At 42.5% G+C, this 25,252-nt stretch overlaps 3 protein-coding genes across 11 annotated transcripts in view; all 3 read left to right on the top strand.

Moving 5' to 3' along the window:
- Positions 1 to 17,244, top strand: part of kif1a (kinesin family member 1A) — a 37,116-nt gene extending 19,872 nt beyond the window's left edge. For 3 of the 8 annotated variants that reach the window (XM_022759170.1, XM_022759166.1, XM_022759165.1), the window contains 23 exons: positions 2,392 to 2,510; positions 2,615 to 2,700; positions 2,795 to 2,930; positions 3,188 to 3,347; positions 3,454 to 3,544; positions 3,640 to 3,758; positions 3,862 to 3,917; positions 5,649 to 5,757; positions 5,933 to 5,999; positions 6,086 to 6,170; positions 6,256 to 6,361; positions 8,265 to 8,291; positions 11,264 to 11,378; positions 11,499 to 11,632; positions 11,735 to 11,796; positions 11,890 to 12,035; positions 12,485 to 12,676; positions 12,800 to 12,871; positions 13,045 to 13,166; positions 13,347 to 13,490; positions 13,594 to 13,786; positions 13,884 to 14,002; positions 14,107 to 17,244. In XM_022759170.1, the coding sequence (XP_022614891.1) occupies positions 2,392 to 2,510; positions 2,615 to 2,700; positions 2,795 to 2,930; positions 3,188 to 3,347; positions 3,454 to 3,544; positions 3,640 to 3,758; positions 3,862 to 3,917; positions 5,649 to 5,757; positions 5,933 to 5,999; positions 6,086 to 6,170; positions 6,256 to 6,361; positions 8,265 to 8,291; positions 11,264 to 11,378; positions 11,499 to 11,632; positions 11,735 to 11,796; positions 11,890 to 12,035; positions 12,485 to 12,676; positions 12,800 to 12,871; positions 13,045 to 13,166; positions 13,347 to 13,490; positions 13,594 to 13,786; positions 13,884 to 14,002; positions 14,107 to 14,149 (2,503 nt within the window). In that variant the 3' untranslated portion in view covers positions 14,150 to 17,244. The remainder of the gene's footprint in view (positions 1 to 2,391; positions 2,511 to 2,614; positions 2,701 to 2,794; positions 2,931 to 3,187; positions 3,348 to 3,453; positions 3,545 to 3,639; positions 3,759 to 3,861; positions 3,918 to 5,648; positions 5,758 to 5,932; positions 6,000 to 6,085; positions 6,171 to 6,255; positions 6,362 to 8,264; positions 8,292 to 11,263; positions 11,379 to 11,498; positions 11,633 to 11,734; positions 11,797 to 11,889; positions 12,036 to 12,484; positions 12,677 to 12,799; positions 12,872 to 13,044; positions 13,167 to 13,346; positions 13,491 to 13,593; positions 13,787 to 13,883; positions 14,003 to 14,106) is intronic. The other 5 variants (XM_022759171.1, XM_022759168.1, XM_022759167.1 and 2 more) reach the window with 4 other exon arrangements.
- Positions 17,245 to 17,902: 658 nt separating this feature from the next.
- On the top strand, positions 17,903 to 23,378 carry scly (selenocysteine lyase). Of its 2 annotated transcripts, XM_022759343.1 has the most exons (13): positions 17,903 to 17,989; positions 18,790 to 18,885; positions 19,097 to 19,206; positions 19,386 to 19,486; positions 19,589 to 19,766; positions 19,859 to 19,986; positions 20,232 to 20,387; positions 20,477 to 20,583; positions 20,714 to 20,750; positions 21,404 to 21,487; positions 22,338 to 22,437; positions 22,608 to 22,683; positions 22,784 to 23,378. In XM_022759343.1, exons 2-13 carry the CDS (start codon positions 18,794 to 18,796, stop codon positions 22,935 to 22,937), a joined length of 1,323 nt encoding a protein of 440 aa, XP_022615064.1. In that variant the 5' UTR covers positions 17,903 to 17,989; positions 18,790 to 18,793; the 3' UTR covers positions 22,938 to 23,378. The 2 variants fall into 2 exon arrangements, with proteins under 2 accessions (XP_022615064.1, XP_022615065.1); XM_022759344.1 differs by lacking the exon at positions 22,338 to 22,437 and having other exon boundaries at positions 22,784 to 22,894.
- A 473-nt stretch (positions 23,379 to 23,851) lies between these two features.
- Positions 23,852 to 25,252, top strand: part of espnl (espin like) — a 15,378-nt gene continuing 13,977 nt past the window's right edge. The window contains exons 1-2 of the mRNA XM_022759341.1: positions 23,852 to 24,145; positions 24,749 to 24,939. Of these exons, the coding sequence (XP_022615062.1) occupies positions 23,852 to 24,145; positions 24,749 to 24,939 (485 nt within the window). The remainder of the gene's footprint in view (positions 24,146 to 24,748; positions 24,940 to 25,252) is intronic.

The raw sequence follows: 25,252 nt of genomic DNA, 5'->3' as shown, positions 1-25,252 counted from the left end.
TTCGAGAAAAAAAAACGCAATGCGCAATACAGATACAGCACAGCAAGTATGTTCTCACAAAGTCCTCACTCTATTCTGGATTGTGTGTGCATGTACGGTGGCCCTGAGAGCTCAACAGCAACACTGCAGCTGAAGAAAACACACGCAAAACAGACGAAACACAAACAAATTCAGGAAACATCTTCATCAATTTTGACAACAAGCGCGCCGCCAAATACACGAACGCTCTGTGTTTCCACGTGCATTAGTGTCCCCCCTGGAAACTGTGCTACCTGCATTTCTGTATTCGGTTGTGTTGTGGGTATTTGCGGCGCACGTCTTGTCGAATTGATGCAGATGTTTTCATGAGTTTGTTTGTGTTTTGTCCGTTTGCGTGTGTCGTCTTGAGCTGCAGTTGCGTGGAGCTCTCGGGGACACCGCATGTCTTTTTGTTTTTCTTATGTGGCAATCACAGGCCTTCTGTCCAAATCAGCCTGTTAGCTTTTTTTCTTTTTTGGTTTCCATTTTACTGTCTCAGTTTCAGTTGGGACAAATAGGCGACAGTTGTAATGTCAGCATGGAGGTTGGGGCTTATGTTTGTTTAACTGTGGGATTTCCATTCATTTCATCTTCTTAAAAAAAAAACTTCATGCTTGCTTAGTACTCCAAGTCAAACTATCCACTTAAGTTTCTGTTCCCCGTCTCCGTTGTCATCGCCACTGTGTCTCATCTGTTTGAGACACAAATGTTCTCAAATGTCAAAGCACTAACAATGTCTACAGCATTTTCTTTCACGACTCTGTTACTGAGTGGACACTGGAGTAGACATTTCTGGGCTTCAAGGTTTATCTTTTGCTTTTATTTGTTTAATCTCATCAAATTAGATGCTTGTTTTTTTGTTGCTGTTTTTTTGTTTTTTTTTTGTGTTCACTTAAATTAAATGCTTCTCACTCATGTTGCGGTTCCACTTGACAAACGAGTGCTTTACGTCAGCCAGGGGTGGGTCAGCACATACCACTTGTTTCCGTGAAAACTCAAGCAATGTTGATGCGTCAACGGCTGCTTGAGGTGTGTGTGTGTGTGTCTCACTTACGCGTGGCTAAATGTTAAGCATTTAAAGAGGACCGTTCGCTAGCCAAAGCACTGACATGTCTCATGGAGTGTACTGACGCCTGATTCGCATTACACAGGGAACCCACAGCGAAACGTTCTCACCGTGCTGTGAAACCTTGAATAAGCACGAAAGAGACTGAAAATTACTCATATGAAAATAGCAAAGTGGAGATCAAGGAAGACTCAAAAATCTCAAGATGAAAGAGCTGGTTTCTACTGCAGCTGTCTCTTTTAGGCATGCCAGAGCACAAGTCTTTTCATTTTTATCTTTTTTTTTTTTTTGTCAATTTTTTTACTTGAATACGTCTGATGATGAACTAATGCCCCTATTTTGCACAAATTAGCACTTTGCCCAAGAGGTGCGCTTTGATTTCTGATGTCATTCATTGGTTTTCTTTTTTTCTTTTTGGTGTAGCGTATAATCTTTCAAGCTGTTGGCAGTTTTTATTCAAGCTGAGCCATGTTTGGTATGATGATTTTCTGTTCCATTTGCTTTTGATTCCTTTGAGTCGAGAAGTTGGAAGCATTTTTGTTCACCTTTTTTGTCCTGAGCATGCCTTCTTTGCACCTCACAATCTTGTCATAAGCCCTCTCCCTTTTTACACTCCACCCTTAAATGTCTACCCCTATTGGCTCGTGGAAAATGTGGTCTTTGACTGCAAGATCATGTATTGTAGCTACAAAACTAGAGACTGAATAACTCAAGGAGGAGAAACACTTGTAACGCAGTTGTTCCCACATTTATATTCTCTACTGCTAGCTTTATTCAAATCTAACGGTGCCTCATCTAAATCTAAATCTTAAGTGTTTAGTTTGGCTCCGTACATTTGATATTTAGTGTATTGAGGCACGCGCATGATGTACATGTTAGTGCAGCAGATAATCTTTAAGCAGTACAAAGAAAGATTATTTCAGACTGAGGAAATCATCTGCTCTCCAGATTAGCGTAAAGCCGCTTTCCAATATTTTGAAATCATTTAAAGGATTCAGAGTTGTACCCTTACACACATGCTCCTTAGCCTCACCAAGCTTTCATTAGTATAGTACAGAAGTACAGGAATACTGCATGCGACCCATAATTGTCCTGATACAGTCATCATGTGTAGATGGTGAGGAAAAGCCCCTGCGAAGCGATAGTAAAGGGCAGCCATGGCCATCGCAAGAGCAGTCCCAGCTTCTGTTTGGTTGCTTTGCAGCTCTGTGTTCTGTTGTCCAGTCCAGTGACATTTATCAAGTGTGACACGTCTCCTCGGCTTGTTTGTCTTTAATCCCTCATCGTTTCTCTCCCTCCCTGTGCAGGGCTTTCGTTTATCTGAGCAACCTGCTGTACCCGGTTCCTCTCGTCCACCGCGTGGCCATCGTCAGCGAGAAGGGAGAAGTGAAGGGCTTCCTCCGGGTGGCGGTGCAGGCCATATCAGGTAAGGCTCGGATCCTCAGTCTCAGGGTGTGAGGGAATGAAAAGGACAGGCTGTGTGTGACTTCTTGAGGGAGTGAAGTGAAGGTGCTTTGTGTTTCCCTCCAGCGGATGAGGAAGCTCCCGACTACGGCTCAGGAGTGAGGCAGTCAGGCACTGCCAAAATCTCCTTCGAGGATCAGCAATATGAAAAGGTAGAGAAAATCTGTGTTTACTGCACTATATATCAGACCTGTGTGCACACAGTTACCCACTGACCAGTCTGTGTTTTGCACCTTGCTTTTGCAGTTCCAGTCAGAAACCTGCTCTGTGGGACTGTCCCGCACAGGGATCTCCCAGGAGGAGCTTCGCATCGTGGAGGGGGAGGGGCAGAACGCAGAAATAGGACCCTCAGCTGACGAGGTCAACAACAACACATGTGCGGGTAATCGTATTCTACGAGTGAATGGACACACGTTTTGTGTGTTTGGATGTGTGTGTGTGTGTGTGTGGCCCCTGCTTAATCTGGCACACCTGGCTGACTCTGACCGGCGCAGGGAAAGGAGGAGACGATTCTCAAACTAAATCAGTCCGAGTCGGTCGGTGCCCCTAAAACGAGCACAACTGAGCGTTCTGACAATCCACTACCTGGAATGCAAGCTTTAACCTTGTATCTAATTTTTGTCTTCGCCTGCGTCACAGCTGGTGGAGACGAGCTGGAGAATCCGCTGAAGGCCACTCTGGACGGTCCGCTGGACGCCCTGGAGCACCTGAGGATTGGTAATATTTTCACCTTCAGGGTAACCGTCCTGCAGGCCTCGAGCATCTCTGCAGAATATGCTGACATCTTCTGCCAGTTCAAGTAAGCACTCATCACAATGTTTTCCTAATTACACTCGGTATTTATTGTATTTCTTTCATCTTTCTTTCATTTATGAATTTTCTCTGTTTCACCGTTTTGATTTCAGTTTCATCCACCGCCATGATGAGGCCTTCTCTACTGAGCCCCTGAAAAACACAGGCCGCGGCCCTCCTCTCGGCTTCTACCATGTGCAGAACGTAAGGAGCGTCCGCACAGATCCTGCGCTATCATGTGTCGTTTGCCATTTTTAATAGGACATGTACTTAAACATCACTGTGCTGTTTTTTTGTAGATTGCCGTTGAAGTGACTAAATCCTTTGTTGACTACATCAAGACTCAGCCAATCGTGTTTGAGGTGTTTGGACACTACCAGAAACAGCCTTTTCTTCCTCTTTGTAAAGACGTCATCAGGTAACGTGGCAGCTGCTTATACAGACAAAGACGCAATCTGTGTTGTTGTGTTTCCATAATGACACGTTAATGGTGTTATTGTTGTTGTTATTTCCACAACCAGTCCACTACGTCCCTGCAGAAGACAGTTCCCACGCGTGATGCCTCTGTCCAAACCAGGTAAATAAACTCCAGGCCGGAGTTTACTTTTCTTCAATTCCACGATTGATGTGTACGTTGCATATGTTGCACAGTCTTTGTGTTGGTCTGCCTGCACCGTCATGTCATCTCAGCTTCATGTTGTTGGGTGTGAGCAGTGGACTCCGACGACTCGCCGGACCGGGAGAAATCGCTGGAGCTGATCCGATACCTGGTCCCAGATGTGTTCAATGGGGCGCTGGTGGACTCGCTGTCAGGCCACGCTCTGTCTGCCGCTGGCTTGGCTGCTTCCTTCCTACTGGAAGCAAACGAGCAAGCTCAGTTGCCTGCTCCACCCACCTCTATCTGTTCAGTTATTAAAGCTCAGAAGCCGGGTTGGTTAATGATGTCAAATCCAAGAGAATCCTGCAACTGGAAACCTTTTTTTATATCAAGTGTTTATCTTGGTGTGTCACGGCGCAGTGCAGTTAATTGATTATCGACTATTTCAAAGGACACGACATGTTATTTTTGTGTAGAGATTCAAGCCGCTGTGACAGTGTTGCTCAAACGTAACACTGACGTCTGCCCAGATCCTGGTTCGATGTTGTTTTAACTGACCCTGTCACTCTTCCTGCACAGGGGGAGAGAAAGGGTCACAAGAAACAACAAATATTTAGCATGTTATTCATTAAATTACAGTTACTACTGGTCGCTGACTAGTAGGAGCCTTTAAAAGTCTTAAGAACGACATGAATTGATATAAAAAGGGACGTTTCTCGTGTCAGAATTCAGTTGGATTGGCTCTAATGTATTGTGTGTTTACTGTCGACCTGCGTGGTGGATTCTCCCTGCAGTTCCTTCTTTGAGCTCCTCTTGAACTGAGCCGCAGTGCCTCTCCGCAACAAGTAGTCATCAACAATACTCTCTCAGATGGGAATGTTCATTTATATAGTACATTATATGGTTAAATTATATACGACACATAAAAGACAAAGGACTTTACTACCAAAGAGTTAGAAAACAGATAAAACAGATAATGAACTATTTGAAATAATAAATACAACGAAGGAAAAGAGGATTTTGTAGAGGCTTTAATACACTGTAAACATCACAATACTTAGTCCATGCTGTATATTATTTTTGCAATGTGCAAACGGTTGCAGAAACATACAAAAACACATTACACAGAATACTACATATTATATCTATAGTATTCTATATGTTATATTTATGCTTGAGCTTGGGCCAAACCTCTGTGTTGCATGCAAATGTTTTTTCATGCACACTCTCTCTTAAATCTGAACTCCTGTCTTTGATTCGGATGGAGCTCAATCATTTCTACAAGACAACTGAATGATCACAAATCAGAAACGTAGATTTACTTTCAAAGGAGAATACTGTTTAAGGAGATTGTGCGTATGCTTTTCCTCATGCACAGGTTCAGTCTGTATTTATGTATGCAAAGGTTTACAAATACGTACTGTAGGTGAACTCTCAAACTGCATAGGGAAACCAAGAGCGTAATGTAGTGGTAATCTGTAAGAGAGGGCTGCAACGTTGCTAATAAACCTGCTGAAGAAAAGGAAGTCCTACTCTGCAGGTTCCTGTCTTTCCCTCGCATCACTGATTTCCTTTCTTCTTCCCTTTTCTCTTTCCTCTGTAGGATTAGAGCTGTTCTCAGCTCCCTGTTCATAGCCACTAGTCTGCTCTCTCTTTTCCCCCTCACACCATCTTCCTTTATAACCTTCTCTATCTCCCTTTTCAACACAGTACCTGCCACCAAACTGACAGCCATGACCCGCCCACAGGCAGGACCCTGCCACTGTAAATATGATCTCATGGTGTTCTTCGAGATCTGCGAGCTGGAAGCCAATGGAGAGTGAGTTTATCCAGCGCTGCGCTTTATTTTCACCCGGCAGATTCTTGGAATCATTTTGCAGATATTTCCATTAAATTTAATGTTGAAGACATAAATTTGATAATTATTGGAAACCACAGACATCTCTCTTGTACTATAAATCAAGTGAGGCTTGTTTTTTGTTTTTTTTCCCCAGCTACATCCCTGCAGTGGTGGACCACAGAGGAGGAATGCCGTGCCATGGCACATTCCTCCTGCACCAGGTACGCCAGTTGCACTGAGTAAATATAATATTTGGAATATTTTAAATGTGCTGAACACAACCACACCTCTGTTTCTGTCTCTGTAGGGCCTCCAGAGGAGAATCACCGTTACTATCGTACATGAATCAGGAGGTGACATGGAGTGGAAGGAAGTCCGTGAGCTTGTTGTGGGTAAGTTCTCTCGACCCTGAAAACCGAACATATCTCCCAACAACGTGTACGAACTTTTGTTACTGAGGCACGTGTGCTTTCCCAGGACGTCTCCGCAACACCCCTGAAGCTGATGAGACCATCATCGACCCCAGTATTCTGTCCCTCAATATCTTGTCTGCTGGGTATGTCAGGCCCATGCAAGATGACAGGTACGTACCGGTGAAGACATGTAGATGGAGGCGCTTTAGTTTGCGGCTGTAAGATCGTAAAGCACTGCGCCAGCGTATGCTTTGTAACTTGGTGAATTCAAAATCAAAACGTCTCGTGGCCAGAGGCACATTTACTCTACAGTTGTGGCAGCTTGGCTGAATTTGGAAAAAAACCTCTGAAGGGTTCAACAACAGTCTTATTACTGCTGTGGCAGCTCACGCTCTGGAACACGACACACACGGGGGGGGCGAATGCATGGCATCGTGAAACCCAGCTCGTCAGAAAAAACAAAGCATGGCGGGAGAGGCACAACTTGAATGTTACAGCAAATCTCAGCGAATTCTTTCGTGCTGTTAGCTTAGCACTGCGTCTGCATGAAGCTACTGTGGTTTTCCTATCTCTAACTGCAGGAAGTCACACATTAAAAAGAGAAAAAAAAGAAAAAGAAAATCCAGAGTGACCATGAGAAATATGATTTATTTAGACCTAAATCTGCCACATCAGTAGTTATGAATTCACTGGTCCTTTGCTGGCTGTGCGACCCTCCTTGGTGTTAATCTGTGCTCTCGTTGTTTGATTGTCATCGTTGCACCTACATGTTGCATCTCACCGTGTTAATCACCTCACCTCTAACCCCTGCCATCTCTCAACCATGATTAGATCCACTAACCCTGACACTGACCCTGCTTATGACCTTCCAGGGCCTTTTACGTTTTTATCAAGCAACCTCATCTTACTGTATCTTCATGAATTAATACTGTAGCAGCCCAGTACGGAATAAAAAATGCATGTCTTTCTTGCTTATCCAGCAGCATGTATCACTAATAATAGTGTAAGCTCACTAACTCACCTTAAACTATCAATATGATGTCACGCATTGGACATATAACATTTCATCATCACTTTATTGAATCCAGTGATTTAACTTTTGATATTTAAGAATCACCGACTGTAGATCGAAGGACGAAGTTTCTGTTAATCATGCACTGACCTCTGTAATGTCTAATTTGAAACCCCTGATAATGATGTTTCCGGGTGTGTTTGTTGGATTGCAGCCTAGTTTGTAGAATAGACTCGAAGCAAAAGAGAAGGATGATCAACAGCCCAAATGAAAAATGTCATATTTTTACACAATATTTTTCACTAACATCGTAAAATTCTAGTTAGTTATGTTGCTCTTTGTGACTGTGACATCTGCAGCCAGCCACTAGAGGGAAGTAGGTGTCTTTTAAGGGCTTGTGGCCCCATAATGGGAACTTGTGTTAAGATATACTGTATAGAGACTTTTGTTTCTTTAACATATGAAATAAAAAGTTACCATCACCAGTGTGTGGTGGCACAATAACTGTTGAGTAGTTCTGTATGTATTAGTGTGTTTATAAGGACAAATATCAGTATAGATTTTCTGTTAATGTCATTTGGCCTTAATGATCATATCACCCGAGTTAAAATATGAAAACCAAGTTATTTTTTTTAAGTAATTTTGCCATTTAACTTAACTTATGATTTTTGTGACGCCCTGTTTTTTGGCTCGTTGCTTAATCCCTTTGCTTTCCCAACCGCTCTCCCGAAAGCCTAACGATAACAACAACATGATCACCCAGACCTGGGTTTACTGAGTTTCAGCCTAAAATAAACCAGATGCTCCGAGCAGCTCTGACCAGTGGCCCCCGCTCGACCAGCCTTCCTTTGACCATGGTGCTGCGCCCCTCGGTACAACACTAAACATTTGTGTTGTTATGGCCTCAGTAGCCAAGAATGTTTAAGGGCTCAGCACCAGGCTGTGGTCCAGCGCCGCGGCCCCTGCTCCGTCTTGCTCATACTAACATCAAGGTGTAAATGGATGCTAACATTTTTCTCCCCTCCAGTCCACTAACGGAATGTTGTTTTTTGCTTTTGCAGACAGTTTCTTGATTCGGACATGCCTAGGTATATTATTTTGCCTCTCTTCTCGTGCTCTTTAAGTTACACAAACACCTCATCTTTCTAACGTCCTCTACACCCTGTCATTTCCAAGTTATCCTCCAGTGTTTTCGTTTCCTTCTCTCCTACTCTGCCATTACTGTCAGCAATTCATCTGTGCCTCTTTGTTTTCTCCCTCTCACGAGGAATGAGGGAAACTTTCCTGCATGTCCCTGGTTCTCTTGCTGCGCTGGGTGGGGGTTTGAGCTGTTATCAGGCTGTGGTTTATGATGGACAGGGTCTGCATGGCTCGCTGTGCTTCTCGTGGACTGTCCTTGGCTGTGTCTCTGCCGGAGGTGTCGTGGGGCCAGTATCACACTCTCTGTTTCCACTTCAGCAGTTGCTGCAGCAACTATCTCATAACGGTGATTTCAGAAAGTGTAAAGTCAATATTTGGTCACTCTTGCATTTGTCTTTAGGCCAGAAACAAAGAATTTTAAAGGTCCCATATAGTATAAAGGTAGATGTCCATGTGTTGTTTGATTATAAAGCAGGTCTAGGTTCTATATTATTACTGTGAAAGTATCAACAGAGAAATGCACACAGCCTGTATTCAGAAACTGAGCCCTAAAACGAGCCGTCAGGACTTCTGGAACTTTGTGATGTCACAACAAAGCAGTCACCAAGCCCCGCCCACCTGGACCCACCATCCTGCCTTGCAAGATTTGGTTTATACCTGAAATCTGCTATATTTTTATTCAACCACTCATAAAACAGTCAGCCAATCAGAAGAGATGTTCAGAGCCTCCTCTTCCTCTGATTGGCTCACCGACCTGTTGTTACTAGAGCTCCAGAGAGAAGCTGTAAAACTACACTGAGATTGTTTACGGTTCTTTAAATCACAAATATATACTTCTTATAGATCAACACTTTAGAATAAAACACGGGGGGAAAAGTGTAAAATATGGGACCTTTAAAATGTTGCCCACATCAGTATCACCACTATCCTTTTACTCTGATTGTTTACAGATGCTAATTTATTCATAGATTCAAATTAAAAGGCAACAAAGTCACATCCAACATGATTGTTCGCTGTATCTGGAACCAAAAGGTCTCAGCATGAGTAAGCTGTATTAGCCCTACATGCCAGAAGAGGGCGGTAGTGATCCGTTATTACAACACATTTGAAACAACAAAGGCAGAGAGATGAATCTTGTATTTAGCAAGAAGATTCATAACATTTGGAAAAACTGTAATTTTCCTTTCAGCACTCTGTTTATTATTTTACTTTGCCGTGAAGCAATATTTTGAATCCATGGATATGATTTTCATATTTTCTTGGTTACCTCTAATACCGAGGGCCAGGGAGTGCTTCCCATCACAGCTACAGAGCAGTAACAGGAACACAAGTCATCCACTATTACTCAAGTGCTGTAATATGGATCACATCATTTACAGTACCCGCTCTGGCACCATATTCAAATGCGGCTATTAAAATGTAATCTAGTGAGCCATTACCTCACCGGTAGCACTTTGCCCAAACTCACTGCAATGTTGTGAATATTTTTAAATCCTGCTTGTACCTCAGTGAAACTCTGCCAGACACCAGAAACAAATGGCTCCTCACATGTTACGCCAGCAGCATGACTTCAATCCTGGCTCCTGCAATTTTTAGGAGGTAGTAAAATGTAGAGAAGCACATGTTGGTGTAGTGCGAGGAGGAAATTGCTTCCTTGTAGTGTAAGCGACCAGGTTTCTTTCTACTACTGGGAAAGCAGTGTGTGTGTATACCTGTGTGTGTGTGTGAATCCACTTGTTAATTACTTAAAAAACAGGTAATTTCTACACTGAATCGCCATAACTCTCACAGAGAAGCAGTCGGTTCTCTTTACTACTGGCTGTTTGCTTTTCTTTTTTCTTTTCTGGGTGACACAATGTCCACTTTCCCACAAGGTCACCTCAGTCCAGGGCCAGTTTTTGGCCCAACATCTGAACCTCATGGAGAGTCCATTCGGCCCGTTTTTATGGCTTACAGAAACATTAGTTTCCTTTTACAATTCTTGCTTGGATTATCTTTTTTAGATTTAAGGCCGTACCGGGCCGCAGGCCAGAAGAATAACTGGTTACAGTGTGTGATTATTTCCCCTTGGGGGAAATGGGAAAAATCATGTACATTAACGTATGGAGTAAATCAGAGGCGTAACAGAGAGCAGTGTTGTTTTATTTTTTATTTTTTTGCTTGAAGAATGGTCACGTGCTGTTATTTGACCTTTTCAATGGTAGAGCAGGATGAGCGGTTGCATCAAGTCAAGCAGCACCTTCCGCAGGATTTCTCAACTCGTCTCCTAAGGGTGAGATGCGCTGTCCACGGCAGTGTTTACATAATGAGATAACAGTGTGGAAAAAAGACAAACACCATCCCAGCCACACAAGCGCATAACCACAACATACTTCCTGACTCTCACTTTCTATTCTTTTGCTGATTTCTTCTTTCTCACAGCACTTCCTTGGGAGTTGACCATAGGTATTTCACTGCCCTGTCCCTCATTTCTTCTGGCTGTCTCTCATCATCCCCCTCCCCCACTTTTTTCTGTATTAATAGTCATCTCAGCTCTCTTTGCTTTTCTATGGTGTTGTGTACAAGGCAGAACATCAACTCAGCCTGTTGCATGCAAAAAGATTTCATTAATGCTTTTTACTAATGAGATTTTGAGGAATACTCACTATAAAGTTTATTATTATACAAAGCCAACAGTAACTTGACTTTTTATTTTATTTTTTAATCATAAGATTATTTTCCCAGTGTGTCAAGTTATAAAATGTTAGTGCACATCTTTTTGTATGTGAAGTATTTTTTGATTATTGAAGTGTATCCTGATTTTCATGTTAATGTCTCCGTTGTTAGGTTGACAAACTGTAGTATGACTTTTTTTTTTTATTGCTTAAAATGTTGACTGCTCGTTCATTGTCTCGGCTTCTTGTTCAACAAACCACCTCAGGACCTTCTTCCGCTTCGAGGCGGCGTGGGATAGCTCCATGCACAATTCTCTGCTACTAAACCGAGTCACTCCGTACGGGGAGAAAATCTACATGACCCTCTCAGCCTATCTGGAGGTACAGTATACTGCCCGCATTCACGAGAGCCAGAAATAGCTCGTTCAGGATCAGAGGTCATGTGTAAAAATTACTCCAGAGGAACAATGTGGGCAAATCCTCCACTTTTATCACTTGCAGATGGAGAACTGCACCCAGCCCGCGGTCATAACCAAAGATATCTGCATGGTGTTTTACTCACGAGACACAAAGCTCTCGGCCTCCCGCTCTATTCGCAACCTCTTTGGTACCGGAAGCCTGAGAGCGGCAGATGGGTGAGTTTGAAATTTGAAACAATGAGAAAACATCAGGTCGTATCCTGCGTCCACTCAGCTGACTTCACTGTTTGTTTGTTTTGTTTTGTTTTTTTGTTTCAGAAACCGTGTAACTGGAGTTTATGAGGTCAGCTTATGTCACCTGGCAGATGCAGGAAGCCCAGGTGAGAGTTCAAGACGCAGTTAACCGTTCTGCTTTTAAGCTTAACTTCTGCAACATTTCTAACCCTGCACCTGCCCCCCCCCCCCCCCCACAGGTATGCAGAGGAGACGCAGGCGGGTGCTGGACACCTCCGTGGCCTACGTCCGTGGGGAGGAGAACTTGGCTGGATGGAGGCCCCGCAGCGACAGCCTCATTCTGGACCACCAGTGGGAGCTGGAGAAACTCAGCCTCCTTCAAGACGTGAGGCGCATTCGTTACTTTTCTCTTACAACATTTACTTTAAACAGCATCTGACGGTACGTGACACCGGCCCCTCATTTATTGAACATGTACCAAAACACGTGCCTCTCCTGTAAATCATCTATTTAATGATTAACTCTCTTAAAACATCTAAATGAACAGAGACACAGCATAAATGTGTTCAAACATACTGTCATAAAAAGCTTTTGCTTCTTTAACGTACTAATTTAAGTAATTCCTAAAACACTTATTAGGATTAACTGCTAATTTGCAGTGTGACCTCAGGATAAATTAGAGGCCAGAGAAATTACGTGCTCATGTCTGACTTTGTTCAGAGACAAGAAGAAGATCTTTGTTGTGATCTGCAGAAAAACTGTTGAGACATCCAGGCACTGATTTTCTGAAAACAGATGTGTGAAGTGAAATTTGCAAATATTCCATTCCCTCAGGTGGAGAAGACCAAACATTATCTTTTGTTGAGAGAGAAACTGGAGTCCACCCTGCTCGTGGGCCAGGACTCCCTGCAGTCCTGTGTCACTGAGGAGCTGAGTGAGTCTCCTCAGGCCCCCGAGGTCGACCAGGAGGTCGGCAGCTTCAGCTCTGAAATCACCACGGAGAGGCAGAGGGAGCTCGCCGCCAAGGTCAGCCATGATTATCGTGTGAATTTGCATTTTCAGGTTTAACTTGTGCACTTGTGCACATTTTTTTTTCATGATTTTTGTGTCTAACTTCATAAACTTTAAGCTCTCTGTCCTTTCTCACAGTGTTTGAGGCTCCTCACTCACTCCTTCAACAGAGAATACGGCCACGTCTGTGTCAGCGCCAGTGAAAGCAAGGTAGTGCTTTAAAGACGTCCATGTAAACATAGACACGTATAAATAAAGACAATGTGATCAGTGTCTGTTGATTTGGTTCCACATGGTTGACCGAGCACCTGTGTGTGTGTGTGTGTGTGTGTGTGTGTGTGTGTGTGTGTGTGTGTGTGTGTGTGTGTGTGTGTGTTTCACAGATCTCAGAGATGTCTGTCACAACACTAAGAGACTCCACTTCAATCTCTGCTCTCAACACAATCACACCCTCCTCAACATGCCCGTCACTGGTTGAGGGTTGCTACGGCAACACTGAACTCAGGTAAGCCCTAAGACACACTTGTAAGGGTCATGCTTTTGTCTCATTTGTTATCCCTGGTAGCCATGGTAGCCAAATGTCGTGTATTACAGATTGCAGTGTTTGGTTGATGGCTAACATGAAGCACTGAGGGTGTTATTGGTTTGTTACGAGGGCTTAAAGCCTCTTCTTATTGCACCACAGACCACCTTTGCCCCGCTCGCGTGCCGTCAGTCCCGGTCCTGACACACAGCAGGACGCCGAGGCCAAGAAGTCCCTCAACGGAGCCTCTGACGCCAAGCCTCGCACCCGCAAGTTTGTCCCCGACATCCAGGAGATTAGAGTCAGGTGAGTCTGCTACAAACAGCTCCAAAAACACGTCCTCACTTTTGAGTTGTGACGATGAACGTCTCGGTTTCACGTGTGGTAATATGTGACCTCTGCTTCTCAGCCCCATTGTGTCAAAGAAGGGTTACATACATTTCTTGGAGCCGCACACCAACGGGTGGGTGAAGCGCTACGTTGTGGTGCGGCGGCCGTACGTCTACATCTACAACACAGAGCGAGACACCGTGGAGCGGGCTATTCTCAACCTCTCCTCGGCTCAGGTGGAGTACAGCGAGGACCAGCAGGCAATGCTGAAGGTAGGTGGTTTTTACAAAATCCCCCCAAAATCCCCTCTTTTCTGCTCTGTTGTGCCAAAATAATCCTTTACTTTTTTGTTTTCGTCTTTCTCAACAGACCCCAAACACATTTGCTGTGTGTACAGAGCATCGTGGAATATTGCTTCAAGCCACTAATGACAAAGAGATGCATGACTGGCTGTATGCGTTTAATCCTCTCCTTGCTGGAACTATCAGGTAAAAATATACCGAATCCTCTTTCGGACAAAAAAAAAAACTTTTACAGACGAAAGTGAAAAAGTTGTATATTTTTGATACGTATCTTCTCGTCCGCCTCTCAGGTCAAAGCTGTCGAGAAGACGAGCCGGACAGATGAGGATGTGAAACAACACTATGAACAAATTTCACGAGAGAAGGATAAACGCAAAGACTTCTATGTACATAGATCCTTGTCCCTATCCCTCCCCCCTGTGCTGAGCCCCCGTCCCCCGTCCCCCACCACCACCACCACCAACAACAACAACGACAACAACCATCTTTCCCCTGTACGCTCTCAGTTTATCACTAGTGTCCTCGGCACCTAAAGCGCCCATTTTGTGTCAGGCCTTTGCTGCGGTGTGAGTCTCGTAGTCTGAAGAACCTCTTCAAAAAAGCTGTCACTGTACTGTACTGGAGTTTATTCATAGCTGGACGGATGAAGAAAAATGGAGGAAGTAGCAACAGTTTCTTATCTCAGATTACATACGTATGGTAATGTACTGTAGTTGTTGTCAGTGACACATCAAGCCTTATACATTTATTCCCTAAAAAAAAAATAAAATAAAATAAAAAAAAATGCAGTGACATTTATCTTACTTAAAGCTGCCATGTCAGTGAGGATCACACTGCTACATTTGCATCAGTAAATAGGCAAACATGCAGATTCTTCTCTACTCTGCTCTACAGCTATATATACAGTGTCTAAACAGGTTTGCATACAACATACAGCTAGAAAATACACGCTAAAAGAAAAAAAAATGACAGTTGAGTGTAACTCTTCAGAATATTTCTCTCTTCTTTCTGGTCCATAACTCCTGACATTGAGTAATCTGCCTCCTATCCCTAAAACTACTTAGAAACTTTAGCACACACACAGCCTGGCAAGGGAATGGCATATCAACATAAACTTCATGTTCTTGTGGCATTTTGATAAATCCATGTCGTTTTAGCTACTTGTAGGAGCACTGTGGGTATCTACATTCACACCTTAAGTAATCAAATATCATCCCATTAATCCTCCCGATTTAATCTCATTCTCTACCTGATTTTTGTTTTAAAATGTGATATATTTAGATATTTAACAGCTTTATTATTTATTTCTGCATGTATTTATTTACAAAGACATTTATATTTCTAAAGTAGTAGTACCGTGCAATTTCTGCACACTGCACTTTTTAATATAAGTTCCTTAAATGTTTGAACAATACAACCTTGTCCCCATGCAATTAATGCTACTGAAACAATTTAATAACTTTATGATTGGCCAGTTTCATTACCTGATTGCCTGACTAATAATATCCCCTTTAAGATTAGGACACACCTGACCAACTAACATAAATCTGACAAGATCAATATACTAGGTAGAGAATATTAAGGTGGTCTGTTCGTTCACAACTGCACAAAACTACCTTGTTAAATGATCAAAAGTATAAACTGTTCCTCACAGTACAGAATGAGAAACTGTCTGAATGAAATGTATATTGATTTAATGTAGTGCCTCTCTTTTCAGTCATACTGTATAGGCGTACTGTACAGGATGCCTCTGCACCAGTTGCTTTGAATCTACATCCTTCATGCTGCTATAATACTGTTCTGGAAGTGTCTGCAGATAATATCATCACTCTCCTGCTTTTCATCATCATCATCATCACTTACATATTCAGACAACACATCTCATTTAATGGTAATGGTAATGTTAGATTTCTAATATGGCAGTCGCATGTCATATAATACGTAAATTTCCATAACACACATTATACTTATAATTTTTTATATATGCAAAAAAGAAAAACTTGTATGGATTGTCAGCAAGCATTTGACTATATTTGTAAAACAATTCTGCTTTGAATGGAGGAAAAAAAAAACCCATGCTGCTGACAGTGTCAATGTCACTCCTGTTCTTTTTTTACCAACTCCTTCAGCTGCTGTGCGTTTTCATTAGCATCAGCTCAGCTTGATGGATGAGCATGCCTCAGGTCAGCCAGCCTGTAGAGCATGCTCCATGACAGTAGAGACATGTCACTTGTGTATGAGGCCAGCATCTCAAAGCATTTAACCTTTACAAAAGACCTCAAGAAATATTCCTTTTTTTTTTCTGTGTCAGTTCGCTACGTTTGTATTTCTGATTCTAATGTAATCCATACAATAGATTAATCTGCTCAAAGTGTATTTCCTGAGATTGGAAAGTATTCTGTGTGTTGTGGACATGCTTTGAAGTTATCCAATCAAAACATTTTACAATCTTACATGTGTATACAACTGTCGGTAGTCGTAAGTTAATCAAACAGTCAAATGTCTGTTCATATGTTTTGTTTGTTGTGTAAGACGTTGGGGTGATCAATGTAGTGATCAAAGTCTATCCCAGACTTTCTTGGCAGAGACTACAGTTGTATTTTATCCAGCTATAGCATCGTCATTGAGGGAACACCTGCTGCACTGTACATTACACTGTCTCAAGCACTCATTTCTGTCTTGATTTCCTCTAAACCCAGTTTTAAAATATGAGCTCCAGTCTGATCTCAATGTTGAGATTATTCCTCTTGTTTTCATTGGGCCTTTTTAATGTGCATCACATTTGAGCCAACCAAAGTTTTGTTGGTGCAGTCACACACACAGACACACACACAAAAAAAAAATCACACTGAATGTACATCAATATTTGAAAATACTTATTCTGCTGGAGTGGTTGTGTTAACTTGTGTTCTGGATTCACAGTCTGGTTCCTTATTGATTGTAGTTAGGTTATTATCAAGGAACCATATGGGACATACCTGTAATTATCTGTCCACTCATGTGTGGGAGGATGTAATAGGTTCATTATGGCCCTGTTAGAAATTGCATCTTGTACAGAGTAATGCTGTAGGTTATCTTACCGTCACACGTTCACTCTGATTTCAGTATCTACCTTCACCATCATGCTCTGACAGCCTTCACAAAATCTACTTTTTCTAATCCCTCCCTTTTTTGAAGGAATATCATTTGCATTTTTGTGCTTCCACATCTAATCTTTTTTTTTTTTTTTTTTTTTCGCACTATCAAATTATTTTGCATTGTACATAAACATGATTGCTGTGAACATTGTATTATAAAGTTGCACCCATTTACAAAATCTTAAATGGGCAGTAGTTCAGTCAGTGTCTCTGAGTGTTGGAGTTTAGCGTCAAATGTTTGTGTACACTAAACACATTGTCATATATTAAATAAACATGGAAATTATGCAACACAAAGTAATGGACTCTTCTTCTTTTTTATACTGCATTAGATTTTGTTCCTGGTGACCAGCACTTATTGATCATTAACAACTATTAATAAATACATAAATTGGGTGCTGACCCAATATTTTACGAATACAGTTGATATACAGCAACACTTTGAATTAAATAGGCGGAAAAGTCACGTATTTGTCGCAGTGTTAGAGAATATACATGAAGCCATTTCCCTGCATTAAGTTAGCATCAACATTTACTTCCTGATTGTTACCATGGCAGCAGAATCCAGGGTTGCCAGTCCACAATGCTAGTGTTTATAATACATTTCTTCCACTGTAAGTCCTCATCTGCTGTAATCTTATTTATATGATCTTTAGGGCTATTAAACGTGATAAATATCATGACTTTTGCGGACTTAAATAACAATATTTTAATCAAGTAAAGTATTAAAAGTTAACGCTTTAACCCTGAATGTGCTCGGGTCATGTAGAACATAATAAAATGCAAATTCCAAAATGACTATAATTAATTTAATAAACCACACACTGTATATAAAACACCTAACTCTCTTTGGTATGGATTGTTTTTTGGAGTTTATTTTATGACATCTTAAAATTGTTGCTTTCCCTTTAAGACATCCAGCAACCGGGTGGAGTAGTGACGCCTCATCCAGTCAGTCAACCACCTGGCTAGCTAGCTGATGATTGACACAGACTGTAGTAAATCTACTCAGAACATCTTCACATCACCTCAAAAGGTCAGACACACAGCCAAGAAATTCATCCAGCCATGTTACACGAAGGGAAGCAACGCTGCTTCATCTTCAGACCTAGAAAAGCAAATTAACATCAGTTAAATGATGCTAGAATGTATGAGTTAGCGGCACTAGCTAGCTTTAGCCAATGCGAACAGTAAGTCAGCGTTAGCTGGTTAAACTTCATCTCGGACTGGCAGACACTGCCAGGGCTGAGGAAGGTTGTTTTTAATCTCCCGGTTTTTAGTTTCACCGTGTTCAGAATTAACGGTCGGTACGAGAAGTGAATACGTGTCACGTTTCTCTTGACAGCATGGATGAAACATAAACTGACAGAGTTGATTTAGAGAGACGCTGTCTGGACAGATTTAATCATGTTAACGCTAAATGTTGGCTTTAAGTGTGTTTCCCGAACTCTGTATACAGATACAGTCTGAGTAACCTCTGAGATACCAGGCTGGCATTTTATTATATACTATTTTGTAATAACCAGAATCACTATCTGACACTACGGTTGCATCATCTAGATTTTTCCTTCAGTTACACCTGCTGTTTGGTCTGCACTCACTCACTGGTCTGGGTAATACTGGGTCTAATACATATCTCACTGTCCAGTCAGCTTCTTTCAAAAGTCTTTGTAATTACAACTCTCTAAGTGCTGTCCAAATTAATGAAATCCATGCTAATTAAAAAGATGTTCTGTTGTTGTTGTTTTTTACAGTGTTTTTTAAGACTTATTGGAAATATCCACATCACTAGAATAAATCTACAGACATCCTGCTAAATTTCCCATTTCTTCCTAGGAGTATGGCCAAGCAAACTGATGACATCATCTCGGTAAAGGGTCACACCTTCCCTGACCATACCTTTCATCATTATTCAGAAATGAATCTAGACAGGTGGGTTTGATTTTGGGTCATCCACATTGTATCAGTCGCTCATTCAATCTGAATCCAATTATGTCTTAAATTCAGTGAATGCAATATTAGATTTGATGATTTTACTAATTGTGATGTTTTGTTATTGTGTAAGTAACATATGCAGAAGGCTTAACTCATTACATGAAATGAGATGAGAACGCTTCTCTCCAATGTACTTAATGCACGATAGGATCTACATGGATTACAATGCTACTACTCCGCTGGAACCAGAAGTGATCCAGGCCATTACTGAAGCCCTGCAGGAAGCCTGGGGAAACCCGAGTAGCAACTATATAGCAGGTAAAGAACACTTGAACCCTGCATCAAAATCTCATTACATTGACATTTTAACTAGAGTAGGAAATGCAAAGCCAATGGGCAAAAGTATTTTGTTTTGTTTTTTTACACTATTTTAACCCAACCCATGATGTATCTGAGGGTGCACAATAGATTTGCATAAAACATTTTGTTGTCTGTAGGTGCCAAGGCCAAGGCAATCATTAATCAGTCCAGAGAGAATGTGGCAAGAATGGTTGGCGGGAAAGCAGAGGACATAATTTTTACCTCAGGTGGAACAGAGGTAATTTACATTACACATTGCTGTGATAATAGACACATTTTTGGAAATAATAATAGTGTCATTCAAACATCTGTGGATCATCACAGACTTATCTTCTTTCAGGCCAATAACCTGGTGCTCCACACTGCTGTAGAGCACTTCAGGAGAAACTGCAGGGCTGCAGAGGAAGGTGAAGGCCACCACAATGGATGCACCGGCCTTCCTCACATTATCACCTCTAATGTGGAGCATGACTCGGTCAAACTAGTAGCTGAGCACCTGCAGAGAGATGGCAAGGCAGGTAGGAGGAGAGGAAGTTTGGTTTCTTAAACAAATCAGGACTTCTTTTTTTTTTTAGCAACTAAATAAGTAATAACTGTGTTTTTGTCACAGATGTTACATATGTGCCTGTCTCTAAGACGACAGCCCGTGTAGAGGTGGAGGATATCATTGCTGCAGTGCGTCCCAACACTTGTCTCATCTCCATCATGCTGGCCAACAATGAGACAGGAGTCATCATGGTAAGAGGAGACAGGGGCTCAGAAACCTGACAGCCTCTTCTATGTTCACCTTTAAATCTATTTACAGTGCAAATCATTTAGAAATTATATTTATTATTATCATAAAGTCCATTTTTGACAGAGGAATCGGTGCTGATGAAGCCAACAGTTACATTCACTGATATTACCCCTTCGTGTATTGTATTTCAAATATAAATTTTTAAATGCACTTTCCAATTAAAAACAAAACACCTTCCTTTTGTCAGCCAATCCAAGAGATCTGCCAGAGAATAAAATCTCTCAACAAGCAGCACCGGCGGCTCAGGATCCTGCTCCACACCGATGCGGCCCAGGCTCTGGGGAAAAGCCGAGTAGATGTCTGTGAACTGGGCGTGGATTACCTGACCATAGTGGGACACAAGGTCAGAAATCTGTTGTATAAATGATCTTGATTCGGCATCAGAAAGAAAACAGGGAAACGTTTTATCGACGTTGTTTGTTACATTTCTAGTTCTACGCCCCTCGGATCGGTGCACTGTATGTGAACGGCCCTCAGACGGAAACGCCATTGTACCCGATGCTGTTTGGAGGAGGGCAGGAGAGAAACTTCAGACCAGGGTTGAGTACTGCATTGTCTCACTTTAGGAATAATGAATAAAGTACCAAATATGCATGAAATAATGGCCACGATCAGAGAGCTGCACATGTAAATATTGAGGTCTGATTTCTTTCCTCCTGAATATTACAGCACTGAAAACACACCGATGATCGCCGGTCTGGGAAAGGTAATTTTCTTGCTCTATATATGTGTTACTGGAATTTATACCAGGAATACCTTTTAAGTTTTAAGAACATTTCTGTACAATGGTGGAATATTTGAGTGAAAAGTGAATGTCTTCTTAAGGGATGTTGGCAGAAGGATACATAAGGGTGCTGAAAATATCATTGCAGTTATACCTGACACCATATTGGACGACGACTGACTTCCTGTCTCTGTATAGAATATTAGTACCGCCATTTTACTGGATTAATAGGTTGTAACTAGTGACTTTATTAATTGCTCGTAAATAATTTACTGCCACTTTATAGATCAGTTAAATGCAATTAATAAAAAATAATTTTGGGTTGCCAGGCTGTGAAAATTCCTTAGTGGTGTAGTGGTGTTTGTCTTTTCTACATGGAAACAATTCAGTTGGGAGTCTATTAATAAATCCTTATATACTTGATTTTAGTCCAGATCCAAGAGACTTTTCACAGCCTCTACTTTTTAAAACGGATTTTGTAAGAGCCTAACTATTTGCATACAGCAATGTGGTGATATGTTACAGCTGAATGCTAATATTTAATTTTTGTGTACCGTAGAATCTCCATAGGAAGTAATTTAGCCCTGTCGTGTTTTCCCGCCTTTATAGCTACTGATGTATTATGTGTCTGTTAGGCTGCAGAGCTGGTGACCTCTAATCTGTCAGATTATGAGAGTCAAATGCGAAGAACCAAACTTTACTTGGAAGAGCGACTGCGGGTAAGTTTGACTACAGAGAATTAGATGAAAAATGCCGTATTATCAGTGTGATTTTGTGGTTTACAGTGATGTGATTAAGGTTATTAAAAAATAATACGACTGTGGTTCACGGGTCCTTTTCTTGACTTTAGAAATGATAACCTGAGGATCAAAGGTCCAAAGGGAAAGTAGATACTCTCTTCAACACACTCATTTTTCCCACTATTCACAAACACAACTAGTTGAAAATAGATTTATTTCTTATGTTTACGTGACTTTTTGTCAATGGCATATAGAAGACAATACATTAGCACACTAACTCCTCTTGGCTGTAACACATTAAGAGACAGTTGAAGAAGAAGGCTGCACTTTACGCCGCTCCTGAGGCACAAGTTGGGCTTAAGCTCTTCTCAATGTCTTGAATGTAACTCAGAAACAGGCACATACAGCACGTACACATGTTCTGGTAACATACAAAGACACAGATTCTGGAGAGAAGTGAACGATGAAGTGCTCGTCTTGGTTGGAGGTGATTTGGAATTTGGAACAACCCTTCAGTGTAAATTCAAGTAGACAGTGAAAAAAACAACACAACTAATTGGATACTGTTATATTTAGTTAAAAACAAAAAGACAATCCTCACATTCTGGATTTCCACTGATGCCCCCCCCCCTCAAAGGAAGACTGCTATAAAGAGGAGTTAAGAAAACTACCTTTGGAGAAACTGACCTGTGTGTGCTGTGTGTTTGTGTTTGTTTCATTAAGGCTGTTAAGATGAAAGTGTGTGATCTTGATTGTTAAATATCAGAACCTCAATAAAAAAAGATAACTTCCACTAACATTCAGTAGGTAATGATGTCGTCCTTTTCAGGCCGTCTTTAAAGACAGGATCCACTTCAACAGCCACTACCCCGGCTCTGATATCCTCCCTAACACATGTAATGTGTCTATCTCGGGCCCAACATTACAAGGTGATGTCATGACTCTTCCGTCTCTGTCCTATGTCTGTTTTGGCCTGCAGGTCCGAACAGCGTCCTCTAACCCTACACCGATGTTTGTCAGAGGGAGTTCATGACCTGCATGCAGCTATTTGTAAACTACAAAGGCTTTGAATGATTAATCTCTCTCTCTCCTGCTTTAGGCTGGAGGGTATTGTCCAACTGTAGGAGGCTGCTGGCCAGTGTCGGCGCCGCCTGCCACTCAGACAGCGGAAACAGGTAAAAGAGCGCCTCGTCCACCTGTTAAGCCTTTTGTCCAGACACCATATTGACCGTAGTTACATAACTCCCCTTGCACTGCAATGCGTCTGTCCATCAGGCCTTCCCACATCCTTCTGAGCTGCGGCGTCCCCTCTGAGGTGGCAGCCAACGCTTTGAGGCTGAGCGTGGGCAGGGGGACGACCAAAGCAGATGTGGACGCAGTTGTGGAGGACCTGAGGGAAACCGTGCGGCTGTTGGAAGAAATGAACTGATGGACTTCATGTGCTCAAGCTGAAGTTACCCTGCAGGTCAAATAAGGATGTACAGAATTAAAAACACGCCATAAGTGTTTGTTGTTACAGGAAACAAACCAGTTAAAATGAATGAAATATATTTAATATAAATAATAAAAAGGGATGAAAGTGATGTGACCTGAGGGGTGATGTTATGGAGAGACGTGCACTCAGCGTCCATCACGTCATGTGAGTAGCTAATCAGCTAATTGAAGTCAGGCTGACATGTATGAGTGTTATTGAAATTAAATATTAATATACACTTTAAAAAAACAAAACAAAAAAAATTCACTGATCTAATCAGCCACGAAATATTCTGTGTATTTTATAATCTTGCAAATCCATCCGCCTTTTAGACCATCCTCACTGGGAGGAATTTTTAAAAACTACTTGTACAAAAATAAATAGATAAATAAAATAAAAAAATAACACTCATTGTAATCCACCATGCCTTGGCTCTGACTTCTCCCATTACTTAAGTTTCCGTGCTGCCTGAGCTCCCCCATCTCCAGTGAAGCGTGGGTGCGTGTGCCAGCATATGGTCACTGCCACACAAAGGAGAGCAGGGGGGCCACGAGCGCTGCGTCTCCACCCGTCTTTCATTACCTTTCTATCTCGCTGGCCCCTAAACACCAGCGAGGAGCCCACCCCCCCCCCACCCCCACCCCCCTCCTCCTCTCTACTCCATCCATCGGCCCATGCTGGCCAGCTGGCTGCTGCTATAGGGTGTCACTTTCCTGGCTCGGGTGGAGGCAATGAGTGCATGAGTTTTTTTTTTTTTTGTTATTGTATGGGAGATTGTCCGTGTGAAAACATGTGGGCAACCTGCTGGGGTCCAAACAGCTCCAGCCAGCTTGCTCTGTGTGCCATAACCTACTCATAGCGGCCAGGTGATGGTGCTTCATCGGGCCATCCAGGCGGCTCGAGCTGGGGATCTTGCAACCCTGAGGGAGCTAGCATCCTCTGGTCACCTCTCACCAGCCATCACTGATGCTCAAGGTGCCAGCCCCGTGCATCACGCAGCCAGGTGCGGACGCCTGGAGTGCCTGCAGTACCTGGTGCGCGAGCTGGGTCTACCAGCTGATCCGCGGGCTTTAAACAGGGCCACGCCAGCGCACGATGCAGCAGCTACTGGCCACATCCGGGAGCTGCAGTGGTTGGTGGACCGGGGAGGCTGCAACACTGAGGTAAGTTTATCCACCGAGAGCAATCCCTACACAGGCAGAGAGAAACCTACCCCGATAGCTCTAATTGGAGAGATGCCACATCTCCAGCTCTTCCTGCTAATTCCTACCGACTCAGTTGCGTGATGGCTTCAGATGGTCATCTTAACTGATCCCAGATAGCGGTTACGTCACTGCCGTACTGTACATTACCTTTACAGATGTAATACCAGCTGATGACATCATACGGTGTTGACTTACGGGGTATCCATAAGTATTATGTAGCAAGTGTAATTACGTCCAGATGCTTGAGAGAAGCTCCTGCTAAACTCAGCTATTAGTTAAGTAGAGTCAGGTCTACCCAGATCTCTTGTTTCTCAAAACTGGACAACAGCATTATGATTGAATTTACACAACCCCGACTAAAAATAAAATGTTCATCTGATTGTTTCTTATTCTTACAGATGTCTTAGTTGGTGGTCCTCATGAGTATTTCTGTTCAATACTGTATCTTGCACCTTATTCTTTGCATGTCTGAATAATGAAGTCCCTTTGACGTGTTCTTGATAATCAAGTGTAGTTGAGTTAGATTTGTCTTCCATCTTTCCTCAAATCCTCTGACTCCAGGACAGGGATGCAGCTGGCGCCACAGCCCTCCACCTGGCCGCTCGGTTCGGTTGTGTGGAGGTCATTAAGTGGCTGCTCTCTGTTGGAGGGGCGGCGGAGGTGGAGACGAACTGTGGAGCAGTTCCCGCTCACTACGCTGCGGCCAAGGGAGACCTCACCTGTTTGAAACTACTCATCCAGCAGGCGCCGGGGTGAGTTCGCCGGTGGTGATGTTTGTGTTCCTCAGAGGATGAATCCCACTGACTTTAAACCCCCTAGCGTTTCCTCTTGCACCGCCACGTGGGTTCAGGCGGTTCAGGGGTCAGAGAGAAATATCTTAAATACCTGTCACATGGATTGCTATGAAATTTACAACAAACATTGAAGGTCGCTAGAGGATAAAGTCTTAACAGGTCAAACATGGATTGCCACAAAACTTGATATATAGATCCACTGTGCACAGATGATGGTGATGCTCCAACTTTTCCTTTAACGCCACCACGAGCTTCATGTTTTAGTTCTTTA

This window comes from Seriola dumerili, unplaced genomic scaffold, assembly GCF_002260705.1.
Source record: "Seriola dumerili isolate Sdu_G_001 unplaced genomic scaffold, Sdu_1.0 BDQW01000321.1, whole genome shotgun sequence".
In the NCBI taxonomy this organism is placed as follows: Eukaryota; Metazoa; Chordata; class Actinopteri; order Carangiformes; family Carangidae; genus Seriola; species Seriola dumerili.
The sequence above is the reverse complement of the archived record's forward strand: the minus strand, read 5'-3'. Positions and strand labels throughout refer to the sequence as shown.

Excerpts from the sequence above, each read along its gene's own strand:
- scly (XM_022759343.1), top strand. The coding sequence starts at position 18,794 with ATGGCCAAGCAAACTGATGACATCATCTCGGTAAAGGGTCACACCTTC. Across the intron at positions 18,886-19,096 it reads TCAGAAATGAATCTAGACAG|GATCTACATGGATTACAATG; the intron begins GTGGGTTTGATT and ends AATGCACGATAG. Across the intron at positions 19,207-19,385 it reads GAGTAGCAACTATATAGCAG|GTGCCAAGGCCAAGGCAATC; the intron begins GTAAAGAACACT and ends TGTTGTCTGTAG.